General features: G+C 50.5%; 1 protein-coding gene across 1 annotated transcript in view; it reads left to right on the forward strand.

Annotated features, from left to right (window-relative positions):
- Window positions 1–21,525, forward strand: part of fbn1 (fibrillin 1) — a 51,229-nt gene that overhangs the window by 12,101 nt on the left and 17,603 nt on the right. Inside the window, exons 6-37 of the mRNA XM_076167609.1 lie at window positions 781–978; window positions 2,036–2,161; window positions 3,416–3,541; window positions 4,865–5,017; window positions 5,109–5,348; window positions 5,816–5,965; window positions 6,055–6,174; window positions 6,267–6,392; window positions 6,807–6,929; window positions 7,900–8,022; window positions 9,054–9,206; window positions 10,144–10,197; window positions 10,314–10,439; window positions 10,530–10,655; window positions 10,746–10,865; window positions 11,019–11,156; window positions 11,254–11,304; window positions 11,387–11,512; window positions 11,968–12,195; window positions 12,281–12,406; window positions 12,919–13,047; window positions 13,854–13,979; window positions 14,617–14,742; window positions 14,828–14,950; window positions 15,156–15,281; window positions 15,787–15,912; window positions 19,043–19,165; window positions 19,280–19,402; window positions 19,560–19,685; window positions 20,437–20,559; window positions 20,673–20,795; window positions 20,905–21,072. Coding sequence (XP_076023724.1) covers window positions 781–978; window positions 2,036–2,161; window positions 3,416–3,541; window positions 4,865–5,017; window positions 5,109–5,348; window positions 5,816–5,965; window positions 6,055–6,174; window positions 6,267–6,392; window positions 6,807–6,929; window positions 7,900–8,022; window positions 9,054–9,206; window positions 10,144–10,197; window positions 10,314–10,439; window positions 10,530–10,655; window positions 10,746–10,865; window positions 11,019–11,156; window positions 11,254–11,304; window positions 11,387–11,512; window positions 11,968–12,195; window positions 12,281–12,406; window positions 12,919–13,047; window positions 13,854–13,979; window positions 14,617–14,742; window positions 14,828–14,950; window positions 15,156–15,281; window positions 15,787–15,912; window positions 19,043–19,165; window positions 19,280–19,402; window positions 19,560–19,685; window positions 20,437–20,559; window positions 20,673–20,795; window positions 20,905–21,072 — 4,275 coding nt within the window. The remainder of the gene's footprint in view (window positions 1–780; window positions 979–2,035; window positions 2,162–3,415; window positions 3,542–4,864; window positions 5,018–5,108; window positions 5,349–5,815; window positions 5,966–6,054; window positions 6,175–6,266; window positions 6,393–6,806; window positions 6,930–7,899; window positions 8,023–9,053; window positions 9,207–10,143; window positions 10,198–10,313; window positions 10,440–10,529; window positions 10,656–10,745; window positions 10,866–11,018; window positions 11,157–11,253; window positions 11,305–11,386; window positions 11,513–11,967; window positions 12,196–12,280; window positions 12,407–12,918; window positions 13,048–13,853; window positions 13,980–14,616; window positions 14,743–14,827; window positions 14,951–15,155; window positions 15,282–15,786; window positions 15,913–19,042; window positions 19,166–19,279; window positions 19,403–19,559; window positions 19,686–20,436; window positions 20,560–20,672; window positions 20,796–20,904; window positions 21,073–21,525) is intronic.

The raw sequence follows: 21,525 nt of genomic DNA on the forward strand, positions 1-21,525 counted from the left end.
GTGTGGAAATCACCTCCTGTGTTCTGAGGCCACGCCCGAGTCCTCAGACACAACCAGCCTGTGGAATCATGACCTCGTCCCGCAGATTAACAGGGAAATATAAAAAAACAATCTGGTGCTTTAGATGATGAAGACTTCACCTTAAAGTCAAACTCTAAGCAGTGAAGGAGCTGATGCTGACGATGATGATGATAGACTACGTGAGCAGCAGATTGATTCTTCATCCACGCTGACCTTGTCTGGGTTTTCTTGCTCCATCCTGCTCGTGTCTATTACTCTCTATGCACCGCCGCCCACACAGCTTTAAAAGGTTTTCCAGACCTCTTCCCTATCTCTGCTTGTCTCTATCACACACACACACACACACACAGACACACACACAGGCACACACACAAATTGTACCTGAGCGCCAGACCGATTAAGATGCCAAGAACAGACAATGCATTCTTTATGGAGTGTTGCCGTCTGCTGTAATGTCAAGTGAGTCGCAGATGTAATTTCGTGCAAAATTACATTCTGTGTTTCCGTTTGTGTGCCAGAAAGTGAATTTCCCCTCATTTCACTCACAGGATCCAAGTTCAGGCAGGAGGTTATTCTTGGTTTTGGCTGTAAATATTTCACAAATGTGTTGTTTGCATTCTGTCTCTACCACACTTCAAACATGAGGATTCTTGAACCTTCTCCACCCGGATCGTTTAGTTATTGACTGTCTAGGAAGCCGATCTGTCTACGAAACGGCTTTAGAAATAAACACACACACACACTGTGTTCCTCCTGCAGATTACCGCACGGGGCCGTGCTTCGCCTCGGTGAACAATCAGATGTGTCAAGGTCAGCTCACAGGCATCGTCTGCACCAAGACCCTGTGCTGTGCCACGGTGGGCCGGGCGTGGGGTCACCCCTGTGAGATGTGCCCGGCCCAGCCTCACCCCTGCCGCAGAGGCTTCATCCCAAACCACCGCACCGGGGCGTGCCAAGGTAAAGTCTCCGCCTGCCTTTTCCCACCGTCTCTCTTTCTGTTTTTGTCTCTCTTTTTCTGTCTCGACCCACGTTCTTCTGTTTTCCCCCTCTCTTCTCTTATCAACTCCTCCGCACTCTCATGCCGTCCCTGAAGTCTCTCTCCTCTCTCCTCTCCCTCTCATCCCCTCATACCTCCCCGGTGCCCACCCTCCTCTTTCCAGTGCGTTCTGTCTAATTGGGTTAGCTTGGGGAGGGTGGCAGTGCCTCCCACGTGTGTCTGGAATGCCCACAGACACCCGCTGTGGTGGGCCTGTCAGAGTCAGTAACACGGGTCAGTGGCGGTGCCACGTGGGAGAGCTCAGCCCTCTGCCTGCCAGCTCCAGACCCACAAACACTCCAGCCTCTGCAGGGGAGCCAGGACCCAGAGGACCCTGGAGGACTCTGAGGCTCAGCACCAGCTCACAGGCTCCAAAAGCTTTACAGGCTGAGATTAGGAAAATATAAAGTCTGGACTCGGGGCTTCTTTCATGCTGCTGTCTCATCTAAAATGAAGATGAAGATGATGTCACAGACTGCTTAGCCTCTTATCTGACATGAGGATATCATGTCACAGTTTGGTTGAGATTAACTGCAGCCATTTATCAAAACAGACTCAATTTGTTATCCATAGTCTCCTTGATAATTTATATAAATGTACACAAGTTATCATACATGTTTCAGAATCTGACCCATTTCAATCGTTACTGTAGCAAAGACTATAGACTGATATGTAAAGAAAAATAGGCAACAATTCCAAACATTGTTTACTTCAAAAAGTAGGGGGCAGCTGGACTATTAAAATAAAAAAAATATGCAAAATCTTTAAATGTTATTCCAGCATCAAAACAAGTGGAAGAGTAAAGAATTTACCTTGTAATAAAGATAACACGTCTAAAATAGATTATGTGAAGAAATGTGTAAAGTTTGCTTCAGTGGAAATGTGTGTGTGTGTGTGTGCGGAAATGTGGAAATGTGGAAATGTGTGTGTGTGTGTGTGTGTGTGTGTTGGCATTAATGATACACTCTGGATGTGCAGATGTGGACGAGTGCCAGGCCATCCCAGGCCTCTGCCAGGGAGGAAACTGTATCAACACTGTGGGCTCCTTTGAGTGCAAATGTCCCGCCGGGCACAAGTTCAACGAGATCACACAGAAATGCGAAGGTAAGAATCAAGCAGAATGACAGAGGAGGAGACGGGGGGGGAAAAGGCTTTAGGCTGAAGGTTCTTAATTAACAACGAGAGTTGAATTGGAAGCCACGTCGGGCCGTTTGTGGTCTCCGTCACCTCACTGGGACGACTCTGAGTGTGACTCTGTGGGGAGAGACCACACGTAAGCCGCTTCGCCCTGAAATAAGTTTAATTAAACCCAAAGTAGCACTGCGTTCCCTCAGTAATGTGATCCAGGCTCCTGCAGCAGCGAGTCAGGCCTGAAACAAACTCTGTGCTACAAGATTCTCCTTCTCTGTTCTGTTCTGCAGGGCTGGTTGATCATTATTCTCTAATGAAAAGTCACAATATTATCAGAATACGGGCGGTAAGACTGTAAAGAAGGACTGGGCTCGTTAGGTGGTGAATCTGAGAGTTTCCAGAGCAGGTTTAAGTCTGTCCGGGGGTCTAGTGAGGCAGACTGAGCCGGGCTTTGTGCCGTTCACCCGCACACTCAAGTATGCGCTGCTACATTATGCCCAGAAATAATTGCCGGAAAACTTCTGGACTGTGTAAAAGACATTTCAAACAGGTCTGAGTTCTATTCCTGCGCTCTGAGATGTGCATGTGGTGGTGGAGTGCTGAGACTTCCCTGGATCGATCCAGTGCTCCTGTGACAATGCCGGTTTCCATGGTCACTGCCAGCGGGGGCTTCGCTCGCTCCTGCAGACATTCAGGTTTCAAGTCGACTTCAGATTCATCCTCAGTTTGGATTGCTAGGCAGTTTTTAAGTCCCGACGCCACTAAAGGAGCCTGGGTTCAGCTCTACGGGGCAATAACAAGCTCCGACCCTCTGCCAAGGTTTGTTCTAATGAAATCTCTTCCTAATTGAGCCTAATGCCGTCCTAAGGTGTTTGGAAACAGCACAGCTCCGGGTCGCTCCGGGTTTGAACCTACGGCCTTCTGACTGTGAAGTAATTGACAGAAAGTACGGAGACGCGCCGGCCTCCCGGTGTTAACGGATCATTGAAACATTCCTGTATCTGCCCCTGAATATGGATCGGCACCAAGAATATAATTGGTTCTTCCCCGCGCCACACATCTCCGTCCTTCCCACACGGTTTCATCCAAATTGGTTCGGGACCTTTTTCTGTAATTCTCTCAACAAAACAAACCGAACCTCACGGATCAGAAGCAAAAACAAACAATTAGAGAATGGAAAGTCCTGGGATAATGGAACTTCTTCTTCTCCCCTCCTCTTCCTCACAGATCTGGACGAGTGCGCCAACATCCAAGGCCTGTGCGGCGTCGGCGAGTGCTCCAACACGGCCGGCAGCTACTTCTGCAAGTGTCCCCAGGGTTACTTCACCTCAGCCGACGGCTCCCGGTGCATCGGTGAGTCCGCGGCTCCCGTTCACACTCATCTCGCATCAAAGCGCTCCAACCTGGAACTGGCCTGGCGTTGTGTTTGCTTTGGTTAATTGTTGCTAGGATCGATGAAATGAAACCCAGAGCAGCAGCAGCAGCAGCTCTGCCTCGCTCTCTTTCCACTTTCTGCCCCATCTTGGTTCTGCTTCTGGCTCTGGCAGCACAAAGAGCTGAGAGACGTTCCAACGTTCCAGCTGCTAGAATTTAGGTCAGCGTTCGCTCGCTTGTTTCTTCCTCCGGAGCAGAGCGCGATCGTCTCTTTACTCCGGCCAGAGGAGCCGGAGGGGGGGAAGACGCACAGGCGTGTAACGTCACACTGCGTCCCTGCGTTCCTGCGTGTGTGTGAAGTAAACGCAGGGGTTGGGGATCTGGGGAAGAAGTCTGTGTGTTAGCTTGATTTATCAAACCTCAGCCAAGGTGGAGCAGGCCGCGAGGAAACTGCTCTCATCTGTCAGAGCATTCTCACTCGCCCAGGTGACATATGGTTTAGTCACACTGTGGCCTGAGGGAGGGAGCCGTGTGTGTGTGTGTGTGTGTGTGTGTGTGTGTGATTGAACGGTCATATGCTTTAGTGTATTAGAGCACAGTTCACATCCTGGGAAGATGGATTTATGTAGTGATAATGCTCTCTCTCTCTCTCTCTCTCTCTCTCTCTCTCTCACACACACACACACACACACACACACACACACACACACACACACACACACACATGCAATCAGCCAGGCGAGCCTTTGAGTCTCTGCAAGTGCTGCTCAGCTTTGACACAGACTGGACCAGGGAGGAATTTGGGTCAGAGTGGTCCAGTTGATGTAGACGCATGTACACACTCACACACACACACACACACATACACACACCTCACCCCCCCCCCACCCCAGGAGAGGATGTTTGTGAGGAAGGAATGTCTGAGTCTTCCGCTCCAGAAAAAGTCTCGAGCCAAACACTTTAGTCTGTTTCCCATGCAGCAGCAGCCCCCCTCACACACACACACACACACACACACACACACACACACGTACACACACACACACAACCCCCCCGTCTGTCCAGGAGGTAGACTGACATATCGCGAGCGCCCATTAGTGGGAGTCTGTCAGTTTCATCATGTGAGCTTCTTCCACTGGGCTCCATGTTAAAATCAGTGGTGATGCGTTTATGTGCAGAGGAAAGCAGAGTGTTTGTCCCAGAGCCAAGAAACGCAGAATCCAGACCAGGAAGTGTGATGATGGAGTCTCACATGTCTCATCCTGTGTCCCACATGTTTGTTCCGTGTGTCTCGTGCTACAGACGCTCGCAGTGGCTTCTGCTTCGGCAGCCTGCTGAACGGTCGCTGTGCCAACCAGAACTCCCAGATGTTGACCAAGATGCAGTGCTGCTGTGACGCCGGACGCTGCTGGTCTGACACCACCACGCCTCAGATGTGCCCCATGCGTGGAACAGGTGAGGTCGTCCCCTCGTACCGAGTGGCCTCGTGTGTTTGTCTCAACATGCAGCTAACGTGTCGCGTCTCTCTCTCCCTCTCTTATTTCAGAGGAGTACCAGAAGCTGTGCTCACAGTTTGATATTCATACTGGACAACCCATACCTGGTCCAGTTCCAGGGGGGCCCCACCTTCCTGTGATCTACCCGCGTCCTTACGGTCCTCCTCAGGGTCACGAGCAGGTCCAGATCGAGTTCCCGGGACACCCTTTGCAGCCTCTCCAGCCTCTCCAGCCTCTCCAGCCTCTGCAGCCTTTGCATCCTTTGCACCCTGTACAGCCTTTACATCCAGGTATGCTGCCCCTCCTCCTGGGGGTCACAGGTCGTCCCCTCAGGCCTGTAAAACGGTCCTGTGCCTCGTTCTAATGACTCAGGCCTCTAGTTTAATGTGAAGTGCTTCCATTGGCTTCAAACAACCCGATGGAGGAACATTCACTGCACTTTAATCTTGGAAAGTTTGTGTTTCCTTTTTGTGTATTTGTCATAAAGATATTCATACAGCGTGTTTAGAAAACGTCAGATTGAACTGGACCTCCTCACATGTGCAGAACAGGAATGCTAAGAGTTTAACGAGCCGTGAGCAAAGTCTTCCACAGTAACGTTTCCTCTGCCAGGGCGCCTCTGAGCCTGGCACACTTCAGCTCCTCCACGCTGGACCAACACAGAGATGCATGTTTGTTTTCACATCATTGCAGTTTGTGACGCATTTGTGTGTGTGTGTGTGTGTGTGTGTGTGTGTGTGTGTGTGTGTTCTCTCAGGCCCTGGGATGCAAGGCCAGAACATCACCAACATCTGTCAGGCCTACCGCCACCTCTGCCTGAACGGCCGCTGCATCCCCTTGCAGCTCAGCGGATACCGCTGCGAGTGCAACATGGGCTACAAGCTGGACGCCAGGGAGGAGTGCATCGGTGAGTCTCTCTCTGAGGGAGCGCCACGTTGGTCCAGAGCAACAAATGCTAAAACATGAAGCTGACGAAGCTGTGATGTTGTTGTGCAGATGATGATGAGTGTGACAGGCGGCCGTGTGCGCATGGAGAGTGTAGGAACACGCCCGGCTCTTACATCTGTCACTGCCCGCCTGGATTCCAGACCACCGCCACCAAGACGGAGTGCAGAGGTGAGGCCGCCCGTACACACGTGTGCACATGAACGTTCTCCCCTGAGCTTGTGTGTGTGTGTGTGTTGACTCTCCTTCTGTGTTTATGTCAGATCTGGACGAGTGTGTGGCAAACGGTCGTATCTGCAACAACGGCCGCTGCGTGAACACGGAGGGAAGCTTCCACTGCGTCTGCAACGCTGGATTTGAGATCACAGCTGATGGGAAGAACTGTCAAGGTTTGTTCCTCCTGCGTGTCAGGGTTTAAAATCTGCATCTGCGGACATCTGTCTGTCCAGCATCATGGTTGAATTGTGCAAGAAGGCAACATAGATATTTTCCAATTATTTCCATCACATTGTTGTCGTCCATTGACTTCCTTCTCCATTTGATGTCCCAACAACACACTAAGGTACCTCAGGGCAGTGAACTGGCAGTTTTCACATTTCCGATTGTCTTTAAACGCACCACAGTGCAACCCCTATGCTGAGTTTGAAAAGAGAAATGACCTGAAATCAGAAACTTTGTTGTTTAAAAGCTAAACCGCCTTAAATCCAAACTCCAGGTGTGGAGCAACAACAACAGCAGAAGCAGCTCCTCTAAATCTATTTAAATCAACTTCAATCTCCCATTTTGTCTCTTTCCCTCCCCAGACCAGGACGAGTGTCTGATCAGGAACATGTGTCTGAACGGACTGTGCATCAACGAGGACGGCAGCTTCAAGTGCATCTGTAAACACGGATACCTGCTTGACTCAAGCGGACGCATGTGTGTAGGTGCGTTTCACATCTCTACGTCTCCCCGGCTGTTTGGACGGGCGTGTTCAGGAGAGGAGCTACTTCTCTGGCATGGCCGCACTTCTATTATGTTCTATCTTAGCATCCAGGGTAAGAAATCCCCCTAAAAGCCCTGGAAAAATCCCCCAAACGTCCCGGCCGGCCAGCTGGACACCAGGAGATTTGGGGCCCGCCTGTTCTGAGAGGCGAGCAGACAGCTTTCCCTAAACATGCTCCCTTCAAGGAAGAAAAGAGGGATCTGACTTTCTAGTGAAATCAGAAAAAAGGAGGCAGACAAAGACAAAAGTAACAGGAACAGAAGAATCCATCATCAGGTCACAGTGATTAGTGTGTGAGTGTATCCAGATAAACAAATATCTTTAGAATGTGTTGGAGCTGCAGCCCCAGAGTTCCAGAGGCACGGCCCTGCTCCAGTACCAGCTCAGTAAATAAACAGCAGACAGGGCGTGGCCCCCCCTCGGTCCCCCGGGCCCCCCGACGCTGATATATGCTGTCATTCATGATATGTAGAGTCTGGAGGGGCCCGGGGGCCTCCTCATCTTCATCAACATCTTCATCATCAGCTGAGGAAGGTGTCTCTCTGTCCCCAAGGCACCCGCACGGAGCACACACACACAAGCACACACACGCGCGCACACACACACACAGGCAAACGCACACACAGACACGCACACACAGACACGCACACACGCGCACACATACACACACACAGGAATGCCCACACACTCACACACACACACACACACGCATACATACATACACACACGCACAAACACACACTCAAACACACACACACACACACACACTGTAAACTGAATATGTCCCACAGTTTTGGATGCAGTTTCATCTAAATGCTGCTGAGCTGAATCTTGTGGATTCTCTCCATTTCTTCCTGTCTGGACTCAGTTGCATGTTTAACATCATTCTCCGCGTCTCTGTGTGCGTCTAGATATCGACGAGTGTGACACTCAGGGCATGTGTATGAACGGACGCTGTGTGAACTCGGAGGGATCCTTCCGCTGCGAGTGTATGGCAGGCATGGCGGTGGGTCTGGACGGACGCATCTGTGTGGGTGAGTAAGCGTCTGCGTCTCACTCCTGCTTCCACTCAGAGTCCTGCTGTAATCTCACATCAATCTCAATCTGTGAGAGAAACACCCTCTAAATGGAAAAGCACCCAATTAGATAAGGATGCATTTTTGCTTTGGTGGTTAGTAAAACAAACACACACACACACACACACCCCTTCGTGTGACACCCATCTATACGTGTGTGAACTTAGAAGCTCGCTGCTCTCCTGGCGACGCCCCAATCAGTGATGTCAACCCAGGTGTTTTTCAGCCCGTAGCTGATATGAAACACCTGCTATGACATCACCGATGCGTGGGGGCGTGGCCAGTAAAGAGCGGAGCAGCTGTGGCAGCGACATCTCTGTATCTGATGATAAAGCACTCTTCTTCTTCCTCGTCTGAGTGGTCAGGGGAACGTGTCCAGTGTGTGTGTGTGTCCTAATGTCTAATGTAAGACCAACTTCATTAGCATAGCACAGAGGAAGACACAGGTTGAGCCAGAGAGACGAAGCATGCAGACAAACTCAACCTTAAAACATTAGAAGGATCAGTTTACTTCAGTTTGCCTCCTTGTTCCTGTGTAAACGCTCAGCTGTGCTACTGGATCATCACGTCTTCATCTTCATCTTCATCTCCTGCGTGGCCCTTGGGTTGTGCGTTCGCCGTGTTGTGCTCTGATCCCCCTGACGAGCTTCTAGGAGAGCAGATTTGTTTATGGCTTCATTTTCAGCATTCCTACATTCCCTCAACGGCTTTCCTTTGTGCATTGTGTGGGAAAAGTCGGAGTGCTGTTATTCAGTCTGGGTGAGTTCTGCTCAGGATGATATCAGAGCAGGAGAATGCCTCAAATCCCTGGATATTACACGGAGAGAACAGCCATTTGTTTTGCCAGTGTTGTTGTTTATTGGAGCCTCAGACTCTCACTCACTCTCTCTCTCTCTCTCTCTCTCTCTCTCTCTCTCTTTGCGTATCTTTCACCTCATCTGTTTTTCTCACGCGCTGTGCCTCTCTTGCTTTTTCTTCCTCTCAAACAGACACACACATGCGCAGCTCGTGTTATGGCGGCTACAAGCGCGGCCAGTGTGTGAGACCTTTATTTGGAGCTGTGACCAAGTCGGAGTGCTGCTGTGCCAGCACAGAGTACGCCTACGGAGAGCCCTGCCAGCCCTGCCCAACCAAAAACTCTGGTACGGAGAATCAAATCACTCCTCCCCCCTGGCACACACACACACACACACACACACACACACACACAGAGCTTTAATGTAAAACACACCTGTCATAGTCAGGATGAGCAGATTTGAAGCTCCGCCTTGTCTGATAGAGAATTTTGGATTTCATAAATGATACACAACAGTTCTGATGAAGACACGACTACGTTGTTTGACAGAGATGTGCACACACACACACACACACACATACACATACACACACACAGTTGCACACATAGACACATTCAACCACACATTCACACGCACACACACATTCACACACACATACACTGTCACACACACACACACACATACACACACATTCACACACACATTCACACACACACACACACACACATACACACAGACAGTCAAACACACACACATACATACTGCCACACACACACATGCACACACATTCACGTACACACACATACACACACACACACACAAACACATACACACACACAGTTGCACACATACACACATTCACACACACATTCACACACACATTCACATGCGCACACACACACACACACACACACACACACACATTCACACACACACACACACATACATTCACAAAGTCACACACACACACACACACACACACACACACACACACACACACACACACACACACACATACATCCAGTCACTTCTCATTAGTCTTGCCAATTAAAGTTTCTCTATCAGAAGTTGCCAGATCTGCACCACATTAAGGAGGCGGTTTTATAAACAAGCAGGCAGAAGGAGAAACCATAGAAATGTATAATGACACGCTATTAAATGTCTCCTTGGAGATTTTGTGGATTTTGGCAAACCTGCTGTTTTCTCAAACGCTGTTCTTTCACTTTTATTTCTTGTGTTTACATCAAACGTCGCTCCTCCTCCTGCTGTGATCGTCCTGCAGCTGAGTTCCTGGTGCTCTGCCCCAATGACATCGGCACCACCGGCGACGGGAGAGGTGAGTGTGTGTGTGTGCGAGTGTGTGTGTGTGTGAGGTACCATGAGACCTCAGCCCCCATATAGATGAGTGACAGCTGAGGGGTTGGTCTCTAAGGTCGCTCTCTGGTTCCTCAGATATTAACGAGTGCGCCCTGGACCCCGATGTTTGCCAGAACGGAGTGTGTGAGAACATGCTGAGGACCTACAAATGCAGCTGCAATGAAGGTTTTGAGGTTGACCTCTCAGGCAAGAACTGTGTCGGTAAGTCAACAGCTGCATGTCCTCCTCCTCCTTCCTCCTCCTCCTCCTCCTCCTTCTCCTCTTCTGACTCCTTGTCGTCTCCTCCCTCAGATATCGACGAGTGCCTGATGAACCGGCTGCTGTGTGATAACGGTCTGTGCAGGAACACGCCGGGCAGCTTCACCTGTCACTGTCCCACCGGCTTCCGCTTTGACTCGGACACAGACGTCTGCGAGGGTCAGACACTCCTTCCCTCTCCCAGTCTCACACAACGTCTTCTTCCTCCTCTCAGGGCCGCTGTCTCATATTGACGTTTGTCTCCCGCAGACGTGAACGAGTGTGCGTCCAACCCGTGCATCAACGGAGACTGTCTGAACAGCCAGGGCTCCTACGTGTGCTTGTGTTCCTCGGGCAGCACGCTGGACAAGTCTGGGCTGGAGTGCGTCGGTAAGTCGCCGCAGCAGATCAGTGTTTGGCTGCGTTTCCCTCCTGGTTCGGCACCAATTGTGTGATTGATTAACGACGGTGTGAGATTAATAAAGGTCAGAGCGGAGAGCGAATGTCTAGACACTGAGCGCTCTGCCTCGTCTCCTGAAACAGAGACGACCAAGAGTACCTGCTGGCTGAAGATGGTGAATAATCGCTGTGAGGTCAACATCAACGGAGCCACGCTTAAGTCCCAGTGCTGCGCCACTCTGGGAGAGGCCTGGAACAGCCCGTGTGCCAAGTGTGAGCCAGGTGAGACGCTCATGCGGTCTGTTTAACCCTTTATGTTAGAATGTAACAGAAGAAGAGACTGAGCGTGTGTGTGTGTGTGTGTGTTCTGCTCTTTCAGATCCGTTGTGTAGTAAAGGCTTCGCTCGGGTCAAAGGGAATCTGTGTGAAGGTAAAGTCTGATATGAGAAGCCTCATTTGAAATCGACTTCTGGTGTCCACGGCGACTGATTGTTGCTGTGTTTGACCCTCAGACGTGAACGAGTGTGACGTGTTCCCGGGCTTGTGTATCAACGGGAAGTGCATCAACACACTGGGCTCCTTCTTCTGCCAGTGTCCTACTGGAATGACTGTGGACGTCAGTGGGAGGACGTGCATCGGTATGTGTGTGTGTGTGTGTGTGTGTGTGTGTGTGTGTGTGTGTGTGTTAGGCTTGTAAGTGGCGACACAAATGTGAGCTCATTGTGAGAGAACAGCAGCTTTGACCGACTTTAATTCACATAATTACAGAGGTTTGTAATGGCAACCAGTTTTAACAGGAGGAAGAAAGTATTAAAGCTCACATAAAGACTTCTCCTCCTCCTCCTCCTCCTCCTCCCTGCTCCATGATCCACCTCTACACTCCCTCGCTCCCTCACTCTCTCACTCCCTCACTCCCTCCCTCACTCCCTCTCTCCCTCACTCCTGCATATTTAGCGGTTGGCTGCATATTTAATGATCGTCACCATTGGAAACCGTTAAAACCGACTCAGTGTGCCTGAAGCTGCTGTTTTCCACCAATGAGCAAACTCCAGATGTTGCTTTTGGTTGTTGACTTCCTGCTGCCCGCCTGCAGACCTGCGTACGGAGCAGTGCTACCTGACCCACGAGGACGAGCGCTGCGGGGCCCCCGTCCCCGGTAAGCACCGTGTGGACGCCTGCTGCTGCTCAGTGGGCGTGGCCTGGGGCCCGGAATGTGACGAATGTCCGGATAGGGGCACCCTGGAATACACCCAGCTCTGTCCCAGGGGACCCGGATTCTCCCACAGGGGCGACTTCATCAACGGCAGGCCCTTCCTCAAAGGTACCGCCCCCCTCCGCCCCCTCCTCTGCAGGTTTACACACACGACGCTGCTTGAACACTGTAACCTTTGACCTCTCTCTCTCAGATATCAACGAGTGCAGGATGATAAACAGCCTCTGCTCCAACGGGAGGTGCAGGAACACCATCGGCAGCTTCCGGTGCCGCTGCGATAACGGCTACGCTCTGGATTCAGATGAGAGGAACTGCACAGGTGAGAGAGTGAGAGTGAGAGTGAGAGTGAGAGTGAGAGTGACGTGTTTGAGTCTAAACTCATCAACAGAATCATTATTAAAGGACCGTGCCAACATTTTCCGTACTTTACAGCCACTGGTTTCCATTTATCTCCAATATAAAAACCAATTAGTGGAGCCTTGAGAGTGAAGTTCCAGCTTTAAGTGCAGTTTGATCTGAATGATGTCGTGGTGCTGTTCTCCATCAAGTCCTCATTCTCAGTCCCTCTGCCAGCTCTGATTATGCTAAAGCGCTTTAAAGCCATCGCCTTTATTCATTGGCTCTAATTGGACCCTGGGTACTCTGGGCTCGGCTCCCTGTCGTCTGGTTTGCTGCCTTGCTAAACGCCAGGGCCACGGATTTATTATTAAATAAGTAATAGCTATTAAAGAGCCTTTAACCCTGTTTCAGTTTGCCTTCAAGGGCTTTTAGAACGTCTCTGTACGAGTGAGGAGCAGCTTTCCTTCACCTGCGATTGTTTTCTCCTCCCAGATATCGACGAGTGCCGCATCTCTCCGGACCTTTGTGGCCAAGGCCGCTGTGTCAACACGCCCGGAGACTTTGAGTGCGAGTGCCTGGAGGGCTACGAGAGCGGCTTCATGATGATGAAGAACTGCATGGGTGAGTGAGAAATCCACACACACTTCAGCTGGCAGACACACACACACACGCACTCGGTCGAGGACGACGTCATGAATCTGCTCCCCAGCTTCACATAATTTAGTCTACGATGCATACGAGCGAGTCAGAAACCTGATCGCCCTAACAGATCTGCTGCGCTCCCTCGTTAGAAGTGTCTCAGCGTCTCAGAGTGAAGCCCCGTGCCAACGCACAACGATGTCTGAGTGTAGGCCAGACTCACTGCCATCGGCCCCCCTCTCCCCCTCTCCCCCTCTCCCCCCCCCCCATGCCAGACCAGGAACTCAGTGTTTAGACAACTGATGTCATCGAGAAGCTTCAGCCTTTGTGTGTGAGGGAGAGCGAGAGAGGGGGAAGACTGACAGAGAGAGAGAGAGAGAGTGCCAGTGAGCGAGCGAGCATCAGCAGACATTAAGTGCCTTTATTGGACCCCTGTGGTTCTGAGAGGTCCGGTCTCTGCAGCCTAACTCTCATCATCATCATCGCTTCGCAAAACCACTCCATAAAGTCTTTAGAATGATTTTGCTTTATTAGAGAGTGGACCTCCACACAGGGACTCAATCAGCTGCCCGGCAACAGGATGATCTCTTTACATGCAGTTCTGTTCTAAGAGCTCCAAATGTTCGTCCATCTGTGAAAAGACTTCTTACTTCATGCCTTTGATCCCGCTTGATTGAATTACTTTGAGAATTCATATGCAAAGAATTGAGCCTCTCATTAACTGTGTGTGTGTGTGTGTGTGTGTGTGTGTGTGTGTGTGTGTGTGTGTGTGTGTGTGTGTGTGTCAGACATCGACGAGTGTGAGCGGAACCCCCTGCTGTGCCGTGGAGGAGAATGCCTGAACACAGAGGGAAGCTTCATGTGCGAGTGTCCGCAGGGACACGAGATCGCCCCCGACGGCTCGGCCTGCTTAGGTGAGTCACCTCCTGATGTCTTCCTCCTCTTCCTCCTCCGTCTGAAGGGCCTCAGCCTCTGGTCTGTGGCTCTGTGTGTGTGTGTGTGGGGGTGGGGGTGGGGGTGGGAGGGTCATGAAGGTTCTATGACGGATGAGCTGATAGGGATTCCTGGGTGAGTTTGTTTGACTGTGTGCACGCGTGTGAGTGTCTTTATAATGACCTCATGCATGGTGTGAAGGTCTCAGTGTGTGTGTGTGTGTGTGTGTGTGTGACCCAACACTCCCATTACTGCCCGCACAGCCCATTTATATTAAGTTAAAGGAACAAAAACAAAGAAGTCCTGCTGGAATGTCCCCTCCCTCATCAGCAGACACACTGCTCCTTATTATCTGTGATGAAGCAACACGTGGAAGTGTTGAGATGATGTCAGATCCATGATCATCGTCAGCCTCCACGTCCTTAATTAATAAAACCTCCTCCAGCTTTTCACCCGGCTCTGATTAGCGAGCTGACAGTGCGGTTCTGGCAGACACACACACTCACACGGGGGTCAGTGCCTTGCTCAACAGTCAGGCACAGTCAGATGAAGTGCCCGCCAACCAGAGGCAGTGTAGGTGTGAGTTGTGTGTAATGATTGTTTTGTTTTCCTCCTCAGATATCGATGAATGCTCCCTGAGCGATCGGCTGTGCAGGAACGGCCAGTGCATCAACATGATCGGGCGCTACCAGTGCGCCTGCAACACGGGATACAAGTCCACCGAGAGCAGAGTGGAGTGTGTGGGTGCGTATGGAACATGGCAGGTCACAGTCCCGTACGGACACGGTGTGTGACGGTGTGTGTGTGTGTGTGTTTCTCCACCCGGCAGACATCGACGAGTGCACCATCGAGAACGGAGGCTGTGAGAGCTTCTGCACCAACTCAGAGGGAAGCTACGAGTGCAGCTGCCCCAGTGGATACGCCCTGATGCCTGACCAGAGGAGCTGCACAGGTCACTGGAACACTTCTGCTATATACTGTTCTTTAAAAGGGTTGATTGATAAGTTCTGAGCCTGATACGTTGACCTCTGTTATAGTCTTTTATTTTAGAAGCATTTTGTGATTTCTGACAGTTTGAAAGTGAGACAGAATCTGTATGACTGTCTACTTTCTATCTGTCTGTCTTTCTGTCTTCCCTCTTCCCTCCCTGGCTCCAGATATCGACGAGTGTGAGGAGAGCACGGACATCTGTGACGGAGGCCAGTGCACCAACACACCGGGGACGTTCCAGTGCCTCTGCTTCGACGGCTTCATGTCCTCTGAGGACATGAAGACCTGTCTAGGTACGACTCCCTGTCCACACACACACACACACACACACACACACACACCCTGCAGCCCCGCCCTCTGCTGCTCTCTGCTTATTAGAGCCTGGGTAGATTTACAAGGAACAATATAATAAATATCTTAAAGGTTACCCAAGATATGAGTCATGAGAATAAGCATTAATGACTTAGATGTGTGTGTGCGTGTGTGTGTGTGTGTGTGTGTGTGTGTGTGTGTGTGTGTGTGTGTGTGTGTGTTTGTGAGAGGAAAGACACAGTAATGTTGTTGTTGATTGAGAAAACACTGAGCCTTGTGTTGCTTTGGTGGAATGCGTGATATTTAGCCGAGGTGAGGAAGACGAGCCCGACTTCACACCTTCCTCTTTACTCAAACTAAACACATTATAAGGCCTGAATATAGTTTATTTATATACCTGATCCCCTTCACGTCTTTATGTCCATGACCTCTTCCCTTATCTGAGCTGCACGGAGCCTCATGACTCTACTTCCTGTTGCTGTGTAGATGTGGACGAGTGTGAGCTGAACCCAAACATCTGCCTGAGCGGGAACTGTGAGAACACCAAGGGATCCTTCATCTGTCACTGTGAGCTGGGATACTCTGTACGCAAAGGGACCACGGGGTGCACAGGTGAGCCCCCCCCCCCACACACACACACTCTCACACACACGCAGGTCCTTTAGAAGTGAAGTGGGGTGACAAAGACAGACAAAATCAATTACCGCAAATTTAATAAAAGGAAGTGCAGGGGAGGAATTAACAGAGCGTCCTCTCAAGAATAACAGAGCGGCCTGTCAGTGGAGGAACGCGGATGGGAGTGTGAGGCCGGTGAGTCAGTAGACGGTTGCCGCCGATTACGGTTGTGAAAGAGAAGTGTGTGTGTGTGTGTGTGAGGAGGAGAGGTGAGAAATGAGAGGATGCAAGGAGAATGTTTCGCTAATCAGGAGCAGGTCTAACCTTACGCATCAGACCTGATAGAAGGGCTTCTGTCTGAGCTGAGGAGAAACACACACACACACACTCTCACACACACACACACACACACACATGACGCGCAGCAGCAGCAGCAGCAGCAGCAGCAGCAATGAGATCACTATCTCCTGTCAGACGTATGCATCACATTGCAGCTTTTGTTTATCCCTTTGTTGCTCTTTCATTACGGACGGTTAAACATTACGTGATGGTTGGAGGAGCGCGGCCGCACGTAATCGCCTCCAACGGCTCCAGAACACATAAATATCCAAGTCCATCCGGCGGCTAGACTACTTTGCTAGACTTTAGTCTGATTTATAAAGGCCGTTTGAGAGTTGAGAGGGGATCGGAGGCTCGGGCCAATGTTCTGATCTGGCCTCGTCTCAGCGATCCCAATCATCCCGCCACGCAGTCAGCAGCAGCACCACGCAAATAAACATCACCTTCCTCCCACACACACACACACACACACACACACACACACACACACACTCCTCTGCTGTCAAAATAATCCCATTAAAATGTGCATACAGTATTTTCCTTGTTTTGAGAGCGCTGGAGTCGCGGCGGCAGTGCAGCCAGTTCTGATTCACCGGTTTGGAATTTCATCGGCGGAATACCGAGAGAATCAGGCTCTTAATTCCTCGCAGGCCAGCAGGATGTCTTGTTGTAGACAAAGGGACAAACCTGCTACTCTTGCAGCCCCCCCCCTCCAGCACGTCCAGACTTTGTGGGAATAAACTTGCGTGACCCCCGTTGGTATGTTTAGGGTCAGGAGGAGATGAACGCCGCGTCAGGATGTCGCATGTGTGAGAGTGTGAGAGCGTTAATGTGCGACTCCTCCGGCTCCGACCCCGATCCAGCTGCAGATAGAGGTCGCACGGGGATTCTGTCTGTTTGATTTCCACAATAGTGAGGACTCCAGCATAGAGTGTGAATACATCCCATATGCGCACTTCTACTCGTGTGTGTGAGAGAGAGAGAGAGAGAGAGAGAGAGTGTGAGAGTGTATTGGAAGATTAGGATTGGGTTGAGATGTATTCAGAGCTCTGCCTTTGGGGTCAAAGGTCATGCCAGATTATAGTGTGGCGTTAGAAACAGAGGTTGAAAGTGACAGATGTATTTAGTAAGCTTTAATATTAGTTACTTGTAACTTTACCAATGGATCCAACGGAAATATCACATTCTTCTCTCCTCACATATTCCTTTGACACGTGGACTAAAGACTTGAGGGAATGTGCTGATCCTGAGTCTGATCCTTCATTCCTGATCCCTCAGCAGGAAAATCCCCTTCATTCACTCTGACAGGATGAAAACCCCGTATCTGCAGTCTGGAGTTCACTTTGATTAGACACCTAAGTGTGTGTGTTACTGACTTCACCCTCCCTCTGTGGCTCCTGGTGCTTGTGGTTCCAGCTCCAGATGTGTCCTCCTCCGCTCGCCCTTGTCCTCCTTGTCATCTGTCCCACATTAGGTCCGTTACATCAAACCTCTTCTTTGACACCAGCTGCAGACCTCAACACGCGTTTCTCCTGTTTGCATTTGACGTTTCCACATGAGAATGCCTTTGCGTTTCTTATTCCCTCTCTGTCATCAAAGGCTTCTTTAATTGCGCCTGTAATCCAGAGAGATCCCCTCGCCTCCCGGCCCTCATATTAACCCCGTAAATACACTGCAGCGGCTCCTCAGGAGGCTGTAAACCAGCAGCACTGATCTCTAATTGACAGTGTTTGTCAATTACTACCCTCAGGACGGCAGACACACACAGAGAGAGTGTGTAAAGAGGCTTCCCCTTGATGTACACACACACACACGCCCACTATCAGAGCTGTAACACAACCCTCCGGTCCACAGCCAGGTATTGTGTTCCTCAGAGTCGTTCACGGGTGTGTGTGTGTGTGTGTGTGTTTTCCCTCACATCACAACCGTCATTGTTTTCAGACCCGTACGCTTGTTTTCCATTGTGCCACGTTGGCCTGGGCCGTATCGCAGCCTGGCATCCAGATCAGATTAGCAGCCTGAGGAGCCGGAGCTGGAGAGCGGCGCTGGCAGCCTCCCGCCCGCCTGCGTCAGCGCTCCATGGAGATTCCTGCTGGTTACACCCTGCAGGACGCAGGCAGCCTAATGGGCGGAGGACATTTTTAATAGATGCCATTTGCTTGTTTCTCATTAATTGTCCTGGTTTATTAGAGTCAAGGACTTTCTTAGAACAGGCAGAGACTTTAACATCAACACAAGAGTCATCCCAGTGTTTCATCTCTTGGCCGGGCGCAGATGTTATAACAACAATGACGGCTTTGTGATGACAGAATGTTTGTTTACTTGTGGAGCTAGAACACCATCACCATCACACTTTCATAACAATCATATCTGGAAGAGCACATCCAAACATGACATCTGGTAGAGGTTCTGTAAGTGGGAGAAGCTTCAGTATGAGAGTGATCGTGGCTCTTGAAGTGAAGTGAGATTTGCCTAAAATAAGCAGCCGAACGCCAGGATGAGGCCACAGAGGGAGGAGGCTGCTCTCCATCCTGGCCTTCAGCTCTCTGGAGACACTTTGGGTTTGCTCGTTAAAGCTCTGCAGGGCGGCCACTCATATGAGAGATCAAGAGAGGCCTCCACAGATGAAGACTGTGATGAAGACATATCCTGCTGCCGTCTTTACACGACACAAATCAAGCATCATCTCACTCCAAGAACTCCACAGGAATGAGAGCTCAGACCCATCAGGCCCACCCAGATTTATCTATTTGTTCACATGGGCTCCTGTTTGTTTCCTCCTTCTCAGATATCAACGAGTGTGAGATTGGAGCTCATAACTGTGACAGACACGCGACCTGCACCAACACGGCCGGCAGCTTCAAATGCAGCTGTGCACCCGGCTGGATCGGCGACGGGCTCAAATGCACAGGTGAGGCAGAGGGAGGGAGATCCTCTTCATCAAGCTCTTCTGATTGATTCTTGTATTTGATGATGTATCCCTGCGAGTGTGTATTCACTGTGTTTGGACTGGTTTGCGTGTCAGACCTGGACGAGTGCTCCAACGGGACGCACAAGTGCAACAACAACGCTGACTGCATGAACACCTTGGGCTCCTACCGCTGTGTGTGCAAGGACGGCTTCTCTGGAGACGGATTCTTCTGTTCAGGTCTCACACACACACACACACACACACACACACACATTAGCACACCCCAATGGTTTACAACCTGGCAACCTGATAAAATAGTTCTGAAGCTTTCTTAAAGATCTGATGTTGTGTTAGTAACAACCCTGTGTGTTTGTGCGACGTCCACACACCACAGACTCCGACGAGTGTGCAGAGAACAACAACCTGTGCGAGAGCGGCCACTGTCTGAACATGCCGGGGGGCTACCGCTGCGAGTGTGACATCGGCTTCATCCCCACAGCCGACGGCAAAGCCTGCGAGGGTGAGACACCGCTGTCCCACCCTAACACAGACACCTTCACGCTGACCTTTAACCTGCATGCAGTCTTTCTTTGTTCAACCTGTGTCTTCTTGTTGTTCTGCCAGTGATTTATCCCATAAAGGAAGCAACTTATAACTACAGGGAAAGTGCTGACAGATCAAATACAGCAGTAACTCGGACACTTGATAGTAAGAGTAGATAGTAGACGAAACCTGCCTACAGGCCTGAGGTCTCAGCCGCTGTGTGGTCAGGTTTATGAGCGGATCCAGACCTGTGAGAGTCACTGCAGTGTCAGCAGAGAGGGTCACTGCAGTGTCAGCAGAGAGAGTCACAGTGCTGCACTCACATGAAGGAGATGATTGATGTGTCAGACATCCTGAAGGAACTCAGACTCAGACTGCAACAGGACAGTAATGACTTATACAGAGTTTAATGATGTGGAAGAGCACAACTTCATAACCCTGGCTGATTATCCAAAAGTGTGTGTGTGTGTGTGTGTGTGTGTGTGTCTGGGTTATTTTATGATATCTTGCCCCAGAAATGTCATTCAGAGTGTGAGCACTTGTCACTTCTCATTGTTGGCTGCCAGTTTTCCAGCTCCATCCCGTGATCCACTAATCCCTCACAGCTCCACCCCCCTCCTCTCTCTGTCTCTCTCCCGTCCTCTCTGTCTGTCTCTCTGCCCTCCTGTCTGTCTCTCTCTCCCGTCCTCTCTGTCTCTTATCACTCTCTGTCTCCTTCTCTCTTGCAGACATAGACGAATGTTCCTTTTCGGACCTCTGTGTCAACGGACATTGCCGGAACATTCCAGGGCTCTTTAGATGTGAATGTAACTTTGGGTACGAGCTGGACCGGAGTGGAGGCAACTGCACAGGTAACAGCAGACAAACCAAAGGCTGCAGGCAAAATATTAAACATCTCCCTGGACATTCAGATGGCCGATGAGACTGACTGATGGACTTTGTCTGCTTCGTCTCTGTGTCTCAGATGTAAATGAATGTGCCGACCCGACCATCTGCATTAACGGAGTGTGTGTCAACATCCCTGGGAGCTACCACTGCAACTGCCCACCCGACTTTGAGCTCAACCCCACTCGGGTGGGCTGTGTAGGTGAGCCACAGAGGGTTCTTCATCACGGTTCAGCCTTTAATAGAGCTCTAAGACGGACGAGACAGGTGCTTCTATGTTTTGACTCCCTGTGTGTGTGTGTGTGTGTCAGACGTTCGTTCCGGCAGCTGCTTCCTGGACGTTCGCTCTCGTGGAGATGCGTCTGAGAGCTTAGACTGCTCCAATGAGATCGGCGTTGGCGTTTCCAAGGCGTCCTGCTGCTGCTCGCTGGGTCAGGGTTGGGGGAACCCGTGTGAGTCCTGCCCCTTCGTCAACTCATGTGAGTCAAACCCTGGTCGCTACGCAATCAAGCCGGAACGCGATTTAATGCCACATGGTCCAGACCTTGCATGTGTGCGTGTGTTGATTCAACCGATCCACAGATTTGAGCCTGATACTCAGTTTAATAGGGCAAGAGAAGTCCGCAACTAGATAGCATTAGAGCAGTGCATGGACGCACTTAGCTAATAGAAAACACACTCGTAAAATTGTTGGCTGAAGATGTTACCATCCAAGCTAAATACTGCAGCAGAACTGATCTCCATAGCGACAGGATGCAGTCTGAGTGAAGCTTCTGCTCTGAAACTGCGTCTGAAAAGAGTTTGGAAATCTGGAAATCACACCACTCTCTGATAGAACCCATGACAAACACCTGTCACTCCCTCCACTAAACTGTTTTGTACCATGACAGGAAGAACAAACTGTATTTCTTCTTGTTGATTTGTTGCTACAG

Source organism: Genypterus blacodes, unplaced genomic scaffold, assembly GCF_046128005.1.
Source record: "Genypterus blacodes isolate CSIRO-AG114 ecotype Tasmania unplaced genomic scaffold, CSIRO-AGI_Gbla_v1 ptg000165l_1, whole genome shotgun sequence".
Taxonomy (NCBI): Eukaryota; Metazoa; Chordata; class Actinopteri; order Ophidiiformes; family Ophidiidae; genus Genypterus; species Genypterus blacodes.